We start from the raw sequence: 16,826 nt of genomic DNA on the forward strand, positions 1-16,826 counted from the left end.
GAAATGATTGGAAGTCCTCTTTTTCACTACAAATTCATTTTCCTCACTGTAGGATTATACTTAAATTGTCACGGTCAGTTATTCTTGGGTGTTAAACTGTATCATTTGACTTTTGGAATCTTGTGTTCCAAGATCTTTGATGGGTTTTAGCAGAAGCTGCCAGGTCTTGTGTGATCCTGATTGAAGTTCCTTAATACTGATTTTGACTGAAGTTCCTTAATATTTGAACTCCTTTCTGGATGCTTGCAGTATTTTTTTTTTCATTAAAATGGGAATGCTGGATTTTAGCTATGATATTCCTGGGACTTTTTCTTTTGGGGAGTCAGTGTGATGAGAGGATTCTTTCTAACTTAACATTACCCTCTGGCTTGAAAAGATCTGGGCAGTATTCATTTTTAATTTCTTAAAATCTAATATCTAGGCTTTTAAAAAAAGCCACCACATTTTTCAGACAGTCTAATGAATCTTAAATAAGCTCTTCTTGACCTGTTTTCAGGATTTGTTGTACTTTATATTATATATCTTAGGGGTTTTTTTTTCTATTTTTCATTGTGTTGATTTTATCTCATATTTCTGCCGTCATATGGAGTCATTGATTTCCTACATCAATTTCCATTGATTGGCCTACTCTAGTTTTTAGGGAGGTCATTTCTTGAGTTAGATTTACCACTTTCTGTTCTAGTGTCTTTTTAGTGTCTTTCCAAATTTTCCTTGAGGATCTTTTATTTCATTTTAAAACATCTCTTGCTTCATTTCTCAAGTGGAAGAGAGACCCCTCTCTTATCCAATAGGAAATTCCTTCAAGTTTCTAGGAAGGCAAGCTAGAAATCAGGGAGATGTTACATGGTTGCTCTTGCTTGTCTGTTCTCTTCCTCTCTGAAGTTTGTCCTGAAGAGGGTTTGGAGGCACTTCTTTCCTCTCCCTGAGAAGGAAGAAGTTCTGTTTTTACCCAATTCTTCCTGTCCATTCATTCCACTCTTTCCCAGTGACACAGAGCATAGAGGCATCATTTTCTCCAGCAGCATAGAATCAGGCGAATACTCCATGTTTGCATTAGGTGGGAAGTTTAGACAAGAGGAGATGAGGTCACTGGCCCGAGGCGGTTTTGTGAGGGAGCTGGGACTCCTGTTCCTTGCTAAGTGGTGGAGAAAAATTTGATGATAAGATAAGAGATGTGACGGAAAGTGGGGGAGGTGATTTGTGACTAGGGTTGGAGTGGAGAATAGAGAGGAGGGTGTGGCTGGGACTGGGAGGGAGATTAGCAAAGGTCAGGACCTGAGACTGGAGGGGAAAATGGCAAATCTGGAGAAATGAGTAGGAGGGACGAATGGAGAGCCTGCAGAGATGGGATAGACAAAAGAGTGGAGAGAGAGAAAGAACAGAGAAAGGGACTCTGGAGACCATCTCATTTTACATATGAGGAAATTGAGACCCAAAATGTTCAATTACTTGCCTAATGTAGTAAATAGCAGGAGCAGGGTTTTAAACCCTCGGCCTCCAATTCCAAAAATAGTGCTATTTCCACTATACCAGTGGAGTAGGGTTGGGGCAGGGCAGGGGAGGGGAAGAGAGTTAGGGCTCTGGGGGGAGGGGATGAAGAAAGGTTTACAAAGCTATTCAAGTAGTTGGAAGTGAGGGATGATCAGATTCAGAAGAAAGACTCCCAAGTTCTTGGACCTGTTAAATGGATTCCAATGACAGAAGCCACCGAGAATCTCAGATCATGGGCCCAAAGCCTTGGAGCATCCTGACCATTTCAGAAGGAGTGGAAGTGTGAGCCAAAATGAGAACGCCCCAGTCAGAGCCAGCACCATACTGGGGAGCCAACCAGGGTCCATCTTGAGCCCTGAGATCAAAAGTAGAGAGAGACATTACAATTTAATATTTAAACAGCATGTTTAATATTTATACAGTGAGGCAGAATTAGTCCCTTTATGAGCTAAGGATCCCAGAAACACTTCACTGCCCAGTGATTCCGGACACAGCTGGAATGTTTATGAAATAATTTAATGGCATACACGCAGAGGGGGAAAAGATGAGGGGGTGGGTAGGGAAGGCTCTGTGATTTCTTTTGCACACGTGCTTAAGTATGGATGCCCTTGGGTCCTTGTGAACAGAACCTTTTTCTGGAAGGAAAGTAAAAAGATATTACATCTGGAGCTGGCTCCTCTAATCCAACCCACCTATTTTGCAGAGGAGAAAACTGAGGCTCAGAGAAGGGAAGGGATTTGCTCAGAGTCACCTAGCTCATGTCTGAGGCAGGATTTGAACCCAGGGCCACTGCTCAACAGGAACCCTACCACAGCTCATCCTTATCCCAGCAGCACACCACAGCATCTAGGGCCGTGTGGGATAACATGCGAGGGCTTGATTTACTCAAAATCTGTGTCAAAGACTCATCTGAAATGTTAGAACCCAAGTTTGGGGCAATGCGAGGGCAAATCAGTTGTCCCTGGGCCAATGTCCTCCTCTGCACCCCCTTTTATTGTGGGGGCAGATATGGGCTCTGAAAGGCTGTGCCACTGGGGGAGAAAGAGCAAAGAAGGCAGCCCCATGATGCACTGTGAGTCTCTCTTAAGAGCCAGGGTTTGCAGGGAGGGGAACTTTTGAGAATTGTTGACCAAGTCATCAGACTTGGATCCAAAGTATGGCTCTGCCACTAACTGCCAGGGTGATCTTGGGCGAATCACTTGGCATCCCCGAGCCTCAGTTTCCCCATCTGTTAAATGAGAGCGTGGACAGGATGTCCCCCAAGGTCCCTTCCAACCCTAGACATGTCGGTCTACAAGGGCATCATCTGGGTGGGCAGAGGGGTCATGGAGGGCCCAGCAGGGCCAACTTCACGAGGCCAGGGACCCTTTGTGGTTTAATGTCTTCATACCCCTTAGTGACTAGCACTTTCTTTTTTTGTGTGAGGCAATGGGGGTTAAGTGACTTGCCCAGGGTCACACAGCTAGTAAGTGTCAAGTGTCTGAGGCTGGATTTGAACTCAGGTCCTCCTGACTCCAGGGCTGGTGCTCTATCACTGCACCACCTAGCTGCCCCTTGACTAGCACTTTTTACACAGCATGCTTGAAATCCTGGTTTGAACCTGGCCGCAGACACTCCCTGAGCATCTAAATTCTTTCAGTCTCTTCTCTGGAAATGGCCACAGCAGCCTGAGAACTCCTTGCTTGCTGCAGTCCCAGAAGGGCTTTTTTTTTTTTTTTAAGTGAGGCAATTGGGGTTAAGTGACTTGCCCAGGGTCACACAGCTAGTAAGTGTTAAGTGTCTGAGGCCGGATTTGAACTCAGGTACTCCTGACTCCAGGGCAGGTGTTCCATCCACTGTGCCGCCCAGCTGCCCACCCCCCCCAAGGGCTTTTTAAACCTCCAAACTGGACAGAAATAGGCATTACTGCAAGGGGAGGGAGGGACACCACTGAGGACATGTAGGCTTGTGACACAAATTCTGAGTTGGCCAGCCTCTGTGGAAGACCCCGGGCAAGAAGCTGTATTTGTATCTGCACCATGGGAGGGAATGCCCCGTTGTGGAGATCTCCCATCCATTGACTTATCCACTGAAGGGAGGAGGGACCCAAGATATCTTTGTGGCTTGGGGGTGGGGAGAGAACAGGGAGAAAAGCACACCCTTCAAACCCAAGACAAGGGTCCCGGTCCTCAGAGGTCCTCAGAGGTCCAAGGCTTCGGGGCAAAGTCAAGAAGATCTCAGTGGAGAAGATGAGCTTATTCCCTGGACAAAACGTCGTGCCATGGCTAGTGGGTTTGCTGCTAACATCTTCATAACAAACGTTGAGAGCAATGACCTTGGCCCCCTTCTACTTGTTCCAACCCAAATCCATTTGTGCACCCAGCCAGAGAAGATTGGTGGAATGTCTGACTTTGAGGTCCTATAGTTGTCTGGGACAAGCCCCAGACGTGAGGTCAGGAAGAAAGGATTCAATCTTAGCTTGGGGTCCCTCTCTTGCCTTCTGAACTGAACAGGATGGGAAAAGGGATCCTTTTTGGCATCCTCCCCCGAGGGTCCTGGTCAAGTCTTTTGAGTGGAACCCCAGGTACCGAGGCTTAAGAGTTGCCTTTTGTCCTTGTTCACAAAGTGCCTGTCAATTGGCATGTCGAAGGTCCCAAACTAAGACTCGCATTTGCTCATCACATTAATTAGGAAAAGCTCCTGATAAATCACTCCTTGAGATACATGCACTGTTCTTCAGCATATAGGTCCCAAGAAGGGGGGAGAGGAAGGAGGGAAAACTCTGGCTCTTCTGAGACAGCTTGAATTGACCTGGATCACAGCCACCTTGTTCGCTTCTAGTCTCTGAGCTCCCTAACTTCTTCCACTCCACACTCCTTGTCAGGGGCAAGGGGAGGCCAAACTGAAGTTCCAGCTCTCAAGGCATGGAAACTATGATTCTGGGAAATATGCCTTTCTCCTACTCACTTCCTAGGGCTTCCTGCCAGATCCCAATTCCAGAAGTCACAGAGAGCCAAAAAAGAGGTAAATCTTTTATTTGGGAAATACTTAACCCTTTAGGAAAGAGATGAAGCCATCCCAGGGCACTGGGGGCTCCGGACAGTAATAGATGCATCAAGATGTCTGTACTTGAACCTGGGAGACAAGAAGCCACCAGGCTGGCTGTGGGCTCCAGGCAGTTTTGTGGGGGTCTGCCTCAGATGAGATAAACCAGTTCTGAGCCCACCACTGAATCCCTGAAAAAGATTGTTGGATGCCTGGCCAGCTCACATTTGTTTATTATGCTCAGTCTAATGTTATTTCGATCCAGCTAAATCTGATTGTAGTCCCAGCCCAATCATTTAGAGGCCAAAACCCATCATGTGCCAGGGGAACAAGATGCCACAGAACGGAATGTTTTCATGGAAGTAGAAAAGAAAAAAAAATAAACCCAGCAATTACCCCCTGCCCCGCCCCCAAATAAATATTTAAAACAGAAAAGGCAAAAAGGGTGACTCAGTTAATTCTGTAAATAATAACATCTGCTCATGAGAAAGGTCCAGGAGACACTAGCATTTGACCAGGGCTGAAATAACAGCTTTGGGGTGGGGGCAGGGGCCATGTGCAAGTCCTCCACCCAAGATTCTCAAAGCTCCAGAGAAAAGCAAAGCATCCTTGATTGGAAGCTACAAGGACCTCAGAAGTCTCTCATCTTGTAGGTGAGGAAACTGAGGTACAGAAAGTGACGTGACCAGCCAGAGGTCCCAAAGGGAATAAGTGGCAGTGGCAGGATTTGAGTGGAGGTCCTCTGGCTTCAGATGCAGGGCCCTTCCTGAAAAAAAAGCCTGAGGCTTTTCAGGTGATGGAGCCCAGAGCTGAGCTGCCTCCCACCTTGCACCCTGGCCCCCCAGGCAGCAAGGGACCACCATCCACACTCCTCTTCAATTGCACGGTCTTGGAGCCAACCTCAATCAGGATCTAGGGTCTAGCAACTAGAAAAGTTGATGCATGGGACACCTGCAAAACCAACCCCCAGCACCCTCCTGGACTGGGGGTGTCATGGAGCCATGAAGGGCTAGTTGGATCTGGGCCGATTCCTCTCAGAAAGAATCTGGAAGATTTCAGACTCCGCCCCCCACCACCCACCTTGTAAGCCAACCAAAGTGGCTCAGCTAGAGTCAAGGACAGGAAGGAGACTGCTGGGTTTGGCCTCAATATCAAGGGGTAGGAGAGAGGGGAAGCTCAATGGTACAAGATGACCAGGAATGAAGACCAGACAGAGCCCTAGAGGCAGGGGATCAAACATGGCGGCAGGGACCGTACACGCATCTATGGAGGAAAGCTCTTCTCTGGCCTCGTCCTTCACTCCCCTTAATGCTTCTCCATCCTCTTTCTCCACCAGGTAATCTGGGAAGGGGACAAGGGAAAGACTTGCAACACGATGAACTTCCCAACAATGGTGGGGTTTCCATGGGCTTCTTTCCCATGCTATGGGGAATAGGGATGTTATATTCTGGACTCCACCTCTCACCTCCCCCAAAAAACCCAGTAGTAGGAAGTGAGGTGTATTCTATGGATGCCTGAGATACTCTCACATGTGGGGCTGTTCTATGGGTCTTCATCTACTTCCAACCATACCCCACAAGCCCCTACCCATGTCCTATGTTTGGACCAGGGGCAGGAGAAACAAAAAACAGACTTACTACCTCCCTACAATAACAGAGAGTTGTTACATATCTTCTCTCCTGAAGATAGCCTGATTCAGCTTTGGTAGGGGAGCAGACTCTGAAGTTGGGATGAACAGGTTATGTGAGGAGCCAGGGTTACTGATTACTCATAGCTCTGAGCTACTCCCTGGGGCCCCACACCATGGACGGGGGAGACATCCTGGGAAGCCTGGGGAGACTCATCCAACTTGGCTGACTTCTCTTCTCCTGCAGGCAGATCTTAATTGTTTCTAGTAGTTACAAGAGTTCATTTTCCTAAGCCTCAGGATGTTTACTTTTTTCCTTTTTTTTTTTTAATTAAACGTACAAACATATTTGGGCCACCCAGAGTTGGGAACTGAGATAGGAAAGGTTCCACTCAACCCTAAAAGAACATGACAGCCAACCCTCAGGAGAGAGGTCTGCTAGGCAAGGTTAAGCAGGGCATTCTTAGCTTCTCACAGGGTAGGTGCTGCACAGCACAGAAGACACTGGGGCAGGTCAGGAGGAAATAGAAATTCAGACTTGATTGGTGTTGGCTGCTTTTGTTCTACTGGTGGTTTGTTCTGCTTTCTTGTTTATTCTTGGTTATAGGGGATGGCTTTCTGAGAGAGGGAAAGGAGAAGGAAACATTGGGGAAAGCAGACAAAGGAGAATGCAGAGCCAAGGATGGAGGATAGGGACTGGACCTGTGAAGTCCTTGACATAGGAACTCCTGGATGAGGAGTCTCTCTACCAATGTATATTGCCACTCTCTGCCACTTCCAGAGTTGGAGGAGGGGGTGCAGTGACTGAGGGACTAATTACAATGACTTGCCCAGGATGACACAGACAGCATTTGAGAGATGGTACTTCCTAGTCCTCAGATCAGTTATCTCCCTCCGGTTTGCCTATCATTAAAAAACAAGACATCCATTAGAAATGCAAAGAAAGGGCCAGCTAGGTAGTGCAGGGGATAAAGCACCAGCCCGGGATTCAGGAGGACCTGAGTTCAAATCCGGCCTCAGACACTTGACACTTACTAGCTGTGTGACCCTGGGCAAGTCATTTAACCCCCATTGCCCTGGAAAAAAAAAAAAGAAATGCAAAGAAAAATAAAATTTTAAACAAAAAATTAGGGAGGAGACTCAGGGAGAGCACTGGAGAAATCTTCTTGAGAAGCCCCTGTTGAAGACCACGTGGAGAAGACTCAGGAGGGGAGGGGGCTTCACTGGCCTTTCTTCCACTGTGAGCCCAGGAGCCACCCAGGGAGATGCAATGGCTGTGCCCCAGATTCCCATCCAGGCATTCAAGGAGCCACCTACATGAATGCTTGACTATTGGGGAGCCTCTTCCAGACTGGGACACCAAATAGGGAAATGTTTCCAAGATCACAGTTCCCAACAAAATCCAGGCAGGCAACCAATCTCTGCCTTCTTGGACAGACGGAGACTCCCCTGGATGCCTTGGGTTGGCTCCAGCTTTCTCTTGTGAATCTAGCGAAGTCAGTGGGTCCATGGGGAAAACAGGGCTGGGTTCACTCAGTGAGCCCCCAAAAAGATCTGTGTGGGGGGATAAATGGCAGAGGGTTGGGGGAGGAGTATCTACTGAGCTTGGAAGCCTCTTGGCAAGAAAAGTGTCTGGCGTAGCATAACAACCCCCTTGCCCCAAGGCTAGAGCCTGACAGTCTTTTTAGTGGACACAGCCCTGGACTTGGAGTAGGGAAGACCTGTGTTCAAATCCTGCTTCAGGTACTTATTAGCTCTATGACCCTAGGTAAGTCACATGTAACCCTCTAAGCCCCAGTTTCCTTCCCTGTGAAATGGGGATAACAAAGCATCTTCTTCCCCGGGCCATTGGGAGGCTCAACTGGGAGATCACGCGATTTACAAACAATGTCAAAAGATGAGTTGTTGTTGTTGTTGTTGCTGCTATATTTCTTCTCCTGGTCTTATGTGATATGTGGGAAGGGGGGAACAGAGAGAGGGAATGTTAGAGGTTTTCTCAGAGTCTCTTCTCAAACTCCTTTCTCAAGACCCCCTCCCCCAAAGTTAGTGGCTGACCCCATGCTGGTTGACTCAGGTCCATTCCTAAAAGGGACAGAGTAGGGGTTGGAGGAAGACAGGAGCGAGGATGGGGAGGCTTTCCCCCTTAGGAGCTCCAAAGCTCAACCCCCAACGTATGAGCTCCCACTTTCAGCCTTCAATCTTCAGCCGAAGAAGTCATGTTCATTTCAATAGAGAGACCTGGGAGAATGGAAGGAAATCCCCCAGAAACTTGGCCTCTAAGACTTCATGAACCCCCTTTTCTCCTTCTTCTTCCTCTGGGCACTTTCTGCCTCCCTTGCCCCGAAGTCTTTGATCTCTTGTGACAAACACCTCCCTTGCTTCGAGGCTGATGACTTTTCCTTCATTCTGTTCTTTTGGATACTCACAGTCCTGCTGACTCAGGACAGGTGCAGCTGGGAGGAGCGCCCATCACTTCCTGTCTCCAACCCAACCAGAATTCCCTACCCACAGAACATCACATTTTCCTTAGCTGGAATGGTCCTTCCATCCCAGTTGCTCCTTTTCATAAAGATGGCAGATAATGTTGAGCCAATGGACTGGGAGACTGGAGTCCTCCTTGGCCCTTCAGAGATACATTTTCATGACCTCTGTTGTCACAGGGCAGTATCGGGAGTAGAGTCGTGCCAGCAGCACCTTGGACGTGACCTCAAAGCTGACGCTCTGGCTCTTCTTATTCCACACGTGGACGGCGTAGGTCTTACTCAACAGCGTATGGAATTCCTGTGAGCTGATGTCTTCAAAGTACTTCTTCCAGTTCTGCCATGTGATGGGGTAGAAGGCTTCCTGTGGCAAGGTTCGAACCCCTTTGCAGCTCTGGTGATCTTGGAGGCTCCTGCTGCCGCACCACTTTTTGAAGACTCGGGTCAAGAGCTGGGGGCCTTGGTGGCCCCAGATCCAGGCGTTGTAATGATCCACAAAGTCCTGCATGCAGAGCTTCATGAACTCATGCTTGGGCTCAAAGGCAAGGAAGGCCCCATTCAGCACATACTTGGACTGAGTGCCCAGGACATTGGTGAAGTTCTTCAAATTTTTAAGGACAATGAAGTCTGTGTCCAAATAAATCCCCCCAAACTTCCACATGATGGCTATCCTAGCAGCATCAGAAAGGATGGGCAGAAGGTATGGATGCCATCTCTGGTTGATGGAGGCATACCAGCGGGCTAAAGGGGTACCCTCAAAAAGGTCAGTCAGGTCCAGTGGCTGGAATTCCACATTGGAGAAACAGCTCAGTAGAGAGATGCCCAGGTGCTTGGGTAGGGTAGAGTTCCGACCAACCAGGCCCTTCATGAGGACAACAATCCTGGTGTCCGGGTGAATCCTGGAGGCCGACTCCACTGAGCACATGAAGAGGAAGCTTGGATTGGTCCGGTCAGAAGTCTCCACAAAGAAGATCTCCCCTGGTGGGGTAGGGGGCTCACCCAGGAGGAGAGGAGGAGGTGAAGAGAGCACAGGGGGGCACTTGACCTCCAGAGGCAAGCTGAGTAGCTGGTCCTTGTGTTTGGATTCTGCCATCCAGTAGACCATGATGGAGACCAGGAACGCAAGCTTGAAAGTAATGGCGAAGAGTGTGCACACCCTCTGGTTGGTGGATCCCCCGAGAAACTTCAGCATACACAGGAATTGCCTGGACATAGTTTCCTACCATGAAGGGCTTCTGAGAACAGCGGGATCTACAAAAGAATTCACATGGTGAGGAAAAACTCCTAGAGAGTCCAAGGCAAGAGACATTTCACATGACATAAATTAGAGTTGCAATTTTATCATTCACAACACTGCCTGAAACCACTAATGACAGTAGGCATTTCTGGAGCATTTTAAGGGTTTCATTGTGTTTAACACATACAGTGGGGAGGGGAAAATCAGGACAACCCACACCAACTGCTTCTCCCCTCTCCCCACTCCAGTCCAGAAAATAGAATTGCTTTTTTAAAAAATAGTGGTTTATTTTCTTTTTTCCAATTACATGTAAAGATATTTTTCAACATTCTTTTTTTTCTTTGAACCAGTTCATTTTATTTTTAATAGTATTTTATTTTTTCCAATTACTTGTAAAGATAATTTTCAACATTCATTTTTGTAAGATTTTGAGTTCCAAATTTTCCAACCCTTTCCCCTCCCAAAGCCAGCAAGCAATCTGACATAGGTTATACATTACAATCATGTTAAATATATTTCCACATTAGTCATCTTGTGAAAGAAGAATAAGAAAAAAAGGGAAAAACCATAAGAAAGAAAGAAAAAAAGAAAGTGAAAATAGAATGCTTCAATCGCATTCAGACTTCACATTTCTTTTTCTGGATATGAAGAGCATTTTCCATCATGAGTTCTTTGGAATTGTCTTGGATCATTGTATTGCTAAGAAGAGCTAAGTCTATCACAGTTGATTATCACGCAATATTGCTGTTACTGTATACAATGTTCTCCTGGTTCTGCTCACTTCATTCAGCATCAATTCATGTAAGTACTTTGAAGTTTCTCTGAAATCTGCCTGCTCATCATTTCTTACAGCACAATAGTATTCCATGACATTCATATACCACAACTTGTTCAGCCATTCCCCAACTGATGGACATCCCCTCAATTTCCAATTCTTTGCCACCACAAAAAGAACAGCTATATTTTTGTACATGTGGGTCCTTTTCTTATGATGTCTTTGTGATATAGACCTAGTAGTGGTATTGCTGGATCAAAGGGTATGGACAGGTTTATACCCTTTTGGGCATGGTTCCAAATTGTCCTCCAGAATCAGTTCACAATTGCACCAACAATGCATTAGTGTTCCAATTTACCCCACATCTTCTCTAACATTTATCATTTCCCCCTTTTTTTTTTGGTCATATTAGTCAACTGGATAAGTATGAGGTGGTACTTCAGAGTAATTTTAATTTGCATTTCTCTAATCGGTAGTGATTAAGAACATTTTTTCATATTGTTGTAGATAGCTTTAATCTCTTCATCTGAAAACTGCCTGTTCATGTCCTTTGACCATTTATCAATTAGGGAATGACTTATATTCTTAGAAATTTGATTCAGTTCTCTATATTTTAGAAATGAGGCCTTTGTCAGAAACACTGGCATTAAAAACTGTTTCCCAGCTTTTTTCTTTCCTTCTAATCTTGGTTTCATTGGTTTTGTTTGTGCAAAACCTTTAAAATTATGTCCAGATCTTGTACCCATTTTGACTTTACTTTGGCGTACAGTGTGAGATGTTGGTCTGCGCCTAGTTTCTGCCATACCGTTTTCCAGTTTTCTCAGTAGTTTTTGTCAAATAGTGAGTTCTTATCCCAGAGAATAGTCTTTGGGTTTATCAAACAGGAGATTGTTGTATTCATTTACTGCTGTGTTTTATCTGCTTAACCTGTTCCACTGATCCACCACTGTATTTCAGCCAGTACCAAGTAGTTTTGATAGTTGCCACTTTATAATATAGTTTTAGATCTGGTACAGCTAGGCCACCTTCCTTTGCATTTTTATTTATTTATTTTAAATTTTTTTTGGTGGGGCAATGAGGGTTAAGTGACTTGCCCAGGGTCACACAGCTAGTAATTGTCAAGTGTCTGAGGTCAGATTTGAACTCAGGTCCTCCTGAATCCAGGGCCAGTGCTTTATCTGCACCACTTAGCTGCCCCCTTCCTTTGCATTTTTTTCATTAATTCCCTTGATATTCTTGACCTTTTGTTCTTTCAGATTAATTTTATTATTTTTTTTTCTAGCTCTATGAAATAATTTTTTGGTAGTTTGACTGGTATGGTACTGAATAAGTAAATTGTCATTTTTATTATATTAGTTTGGCCTACTCATGAGCATTTTTTTTTCATTTGTTTAGATCCGATTTTATTTGTGTGAAATGTGTTTTGCAATTGTGTTCATATAGTTCCTGGATTTGCCTTGGCAGGTAGACTCCCAAATATTTTATATCGTCTACAGTTATTTTAAATGGAATTTCTCTTTCCAGCAGATAGAACTTCAAGTCTGCCGAGGAAGGTCACCAAGGCAATGAAAGGCTCATTTACTTTCCTTCTTGGAGTCAAGCTTGATTGAATTTTAGTGCAGCTAGTTATTGGCTGGTTGAATCGCTGACCACACACACTCATGGCAGCCCTTTAAAAATCAAGGGAGTGAGATAAGAGGCACCTCTGAGAAGTGAAAAGTTGTACGTATGAGGGGATGCAAGATCAAATTAATGTTAAAATGTCTGTAGGTCACAAGGACCGTTTTTGGTTATTGGTTTACAAAACATATTCCCCATAAGCCCCTGAGGAGGAAGGTGTAAAGAATGTTTGATGAATGACTGAAGGTCTGGTTCTGTGGGTGCCATATTTTGGCAAGGCTCAATGTGGGGAGGGTAATGAAGGTGGGGAGAAAATTGGAGACCTTGACATGGGAAGAAGAGGAGAGCAGGGAGAGAACCCAGTCTCCACTCAACAGAAGGGAGAAGTGCTTAAAGACTATGGAGAAAGTGGGATGAGATGCTCTGAGGGAGGGAAGGTCTTCTGGTGAAGAAGAATGGGGGTCAGTGTGAGCAATACCCAAGAGGGAATTCCTGGCCAGATACAGATGGAGTCTGGATGACCTTCCAGCTCTGGGACCCTGGGCTATTGACTTAGCGTCCACTGAGCTTTTCACTGCATTTGTTGCTTCCTCTGGGAGATGCCACCTGCTGAAGGGAGTAGGAATGCTCAGGCGAGAGAAGAGAAGAGTCGGGGGGATACTAGCATGACTTGAGCTTGAATTGAAGTGAGGCAGAGTCGTACAAAGTCATCAGCCTCACTCTGTCTTCCAAAGTGACTGAAATCTAGTGGCAAGACAAAAGTCAAGACTTGCAATGATTCAGGATGCACTGAATGACCTTGGCATCTTTAACATCTGACCCGGCTGTAAGGGCTCCACGCCAACTTCGCAGCTCTTGGAACAAATTGTTCTCTTCTGCCCATTCCACAGGGGGAAGTCTTCACACGCTTGGGGTAGACACCCCGCTAACTCAACAAAGGATTTGAGGCGCACTGGTTGCCCTCAACCTGGTTTAGCCGATTGAGGAGACAGTTTTACCAGGGTATGGCCGGTGAATATGCTACAGCTTCTTGGAGCCGCAGGTGAGAGAAGGTCTGCTCATCCAACTAGTTCTCCTGAACTCACTCTCGCTCTCTAAGATCCTTTCCAGAATGTTTTTAGGGCTTAAGCGATGGAAGGAACCTTAGAGATCATGGAGGCACAGGGGCTAGAGCACCAGACTCATCTTTTTTTATTTCAAATCTGGCCTCAGACACTTCCTAGCTGTGTGGCCCTGGACAAATCACTTTGCCCCGTTTGCCTCAGTTTCCTCATCTGTAAAATGAGCTGGAGAAAGAAATGACAACCACAGTACTCTCTTTGCCCCCCCATTCCCCACTGGGGTCACAGAGAGCTGATGGAGATGACTCACAACAAGAGCCAGGAAGCTCCTGATGCCCCTAAGATATCTTGGCAAGGCCAGGAAAGTCCCGAGCACCCGTCAGCCAAGGGAGCCCATGGCATCCTGGCCAAGATTTCTCAACACCAGATATTTCCCAAGAAAACCATCAAGTTTGCCAATTCCCCTCTAGACTGGGGAGATTTCTGGGGTCCAAGGGTCTGTGCTATTTCATCCTCAGTCCCCCAGGGAGCACAGTGGGGTGGATTCATTATACATATGGGGAAACTGAGACCCAGGAGCCTCCCAAGGTCACCCAGGTTTATAGGCCCATAGAGCTATCACTGGAAGAGACCTTAGAGGACATTTGAGTTCAAACTCCTCATTTTACACATGAGGAAACTGAAATAAGGTCAAGAGACTTGCCCAAGGTCACCTGGGAAGCAGAGGTACTTCATCTTTATTATAACCCTGTGAGATCAGTATCCTGGCCCTAAAAATGAGAAACTGAGGCAAGTCAAGTGACTTGCCCAAGGTCCAAGCCCAGTGTCCTTTCCATTCTGTCCCACTGCTACTCTCCAGAGAAGTGGTACAAAGAATGGATGCAATTCCCAGAGGACAGAAAGGAAAACCACAGCATATGCCCTAGGCCTCAGTTTCTTCCTCTGTAAGATAATGAGTTGGCTGAGTTCTGATCTTTAATATCGCCCAGAAGACCATCTTCTTGGCAACAGCACCCTCCCTACGTGGCCAGAGAGGTGATGCTCGATGTCTGAAATCTTGAGGTCGGGAGTGGGGAGACCAAGAAAAGCCATTTTCTCATCTTCCATCTGGGCTTAAAAATAAGAGCCTTCCAGTAAATAGACAGAAGATTGATTCTGGTTAGGGTGAGAAGCGGGGAGGGAGAATAGGAACCTAACTGCGTCCTTTACACTTGCTCCCTTGGACTGGGAAGATCCAATCCAATTAGAACCTGGGAAGGAATCTCCCAAGCAGTTCAGACGGGCCTCGACTGAATGAACTCCCAGGATGGGCAACTCACTATGTTCCTAGGCAACAACGGAGGCAGAGATGAATCTGATCCAATAAGAAATTAAAAATATATTTTATTAATTTATTTTTCATATTCGTCTTTTTACAAATTGAGTTTCAAGTTCTCTCCCTCCCCCACCCATTGAGAGGGCAAGCAATGATATTGATTATGCATGTGTGGGCATGAAAAACATTTCCATATTGGCCATGTTGCGGAAAGGAAAAAGAAAAGGCAGAGCAAGAAAAATAAAATTTTTTTTAAAGGTCTGCCTTGATCGTGTGCTCAGAACTTGTCAGCACTCTCTCTGGAGGTGGGGAGCTTTTTTCATCATGGGGCCTTTGGAACCGTCTTGCATCACTGCTGTGACCGGAGTAGTTAAGGCTTTCATGGTTTACATGTACAGTGGAGAAGGATTATTGTTACAAAATTGCTGTTAAGAATATGATCTCATTTGATCCTCACAACAACCCTATGAAGCAAGTGCTATTATTATCCCTGTGTTACAGTGGAGGAAACTGAGGCAAACAGAGGTTAAGTGACTCGCCCAGGGTCACACTGCTACTAAGTACCTGAGGCTGAATTTTAATTTAAGTCTTCCTAACTCCAAGCTCAGGGTTGTATCCACTGTGCTACCAGCTATCTCTTGAGGAGCCCATGGTAAAAAATCCCTCCTTACCTCCCCAGAGATGATAAAAAGGCAGGGGCCAGACTGAGGAAGACTGTGCTTTGGTATGGCCAATGCAGGTATTTATTTTCCTAAACTTTGAATACTTGTTACAAGAGTTTTCATTTTCTTTTTTCCTTCTTTTTTTTTTTTTCAGTCTGGGAGGTGGGGAAAGTGAGAGGGAAAAACACACCAGACTTTGGTCATTGAAAAAAAAAACAAAATAAAAAGATTTTAAATGTTTATTGACCTGTGGTAACAATTGCACATGTATAATCTATATCTGATTGCTTACCATCTCAGGGAAGGGGAAATGGAAAGAAGGAAGGAAAGAGGGATAAAATTTGGAACTCAAAACTTTAAATAAAAATGTATATTATTTAAAAAATAAAACCAGGCCTCTATATTAAAAAAAAAAAGTTTATTGACCAATTGGTCATAGGGAACATCCATTCTTCTAGGTTCAACTCAGGTACTACCATCTCTGGGGATTTTCTCCCAATTACCCTGATCAAAATTGTTCCCTTCCTCTTCATATTTTCTCACATCATTTTTTTCAATAATGAATCAATCAATAAACATCTATTAAGTGCCTACTATATGCTAGGCACTGTGGTTTCTATAGCTCTCCTTTGCCCTGATCACCACCTCCCATTTTATGTTTATATATGTAAATGTCATAGGATTCCTAGTAGATTGCATTTTAGGAAAAGAAAACTCCTGGCTTTTCTCACTGATTTGAAGAATGTGCCCCATGTTTACGGGAGAGCTATAGCATTCTTACCATTTTTATTGCGTCATTTCAATTTTACCTTCAGCTAGTCGTAAACTTTTTTTATTAAAAAGAAAAGAAAGGCTGGCCGACTAGAATAAAGCCCTACACCCGTAGGGGCTCACAATGAACACTTAGTCTTTCTTAAAGATCTACAGTATCTTTAGGGGCAGCTAGGTGGCGCCATAGTGCATAGGGTGCTGGGACTCACCTTAATGAATTCAAATCTGGCCTCAGACACTTACTAGCTGTGTGACCCTGGGCGAGTCACTTTACTCTGTCTGCCTCAGTTTCCTCATCTGTAAAGTGATCTGGAGAAGGAAAAGGCAAACCCCTCCATTATTATTGCCAAGAAAACCCCACAGGGGTGACAAATAGTCAGACTTGATTGAAGTAATGACTAACCGTGGACATCTTTAAGAAAGTGTCATGTGGTCGAGCCAGAAAGAAATATCTATGGAGGAGAATCCCAGGGATGAGAGCATTGGCCCGTTAGTCCTTTGCCAAATTTGGTGAGGATTTAAATAGAGTGTCTGAGTCAAAGCTGGCCCAGCACCAGCGCCTGAGCTGCCTCCTCACCAAAGTCCATTATGCTAACTTCATGCCAAACAAAGCATTTCCCCAAGTTACTCCCCCAAAGAATGGCCTGCTTAGTTACAGCTTAGAGGAAATGAAGACCCACGGGAACTTGAACCCAGGACCCCGACTCCAAAACCCGGGCCCTTCTCTGATGCCTGGAAAGTGGACTTGTCTTTTGGGAGGTGG

General features: G+C 45.5%; 1 protein-coding gene across 1 annotated transcript in view; it reads right to left on the reverse strand.

Annotated features, from left to right (window-relative positions):
* Positions 1–1,922: 1,922 nt before the first annotated feature.
* A4GALT (alpha 1,4-galactosyltransferase (P blood group)) overlaps positions 1,923–16,826 on the reverse strand; it is a 30,343-nt gene continuing 15,439 nt past the window's right edge. Inside the window, exon 2 of the mRNA XM_043969253.1 lies at positions 1,923–9,873. Within this exon, the coding sequence (XP_043825188.1) occupies positions 8,768–9,835 (1,068 nt within the window). The 5' untranslated portion in view covers positions 9,836–9,873 and the 3' untranslated portion in view covers positions 1,923–8,767. The remainder of the gene's footprint in view (positions 9,874–16,826) is intronic.

The sequence above is a fragment of the Dromiciops gliroides genome, chromosome 5 (assembly GCF_019393635.1).
Source record: "Dromiciops gliroides isolate mDroGli1 chromosome 5, mDroGli1.pri, whole genome shotgun sequence".
In the NCBI taxonomy this organism is placed as follows: Eukaryota; Metazoa; Chordata; class Mammalia; order Microbiotheria; family Microbiotheriidae; genus Dromiciops; species Dromiciops gliroides.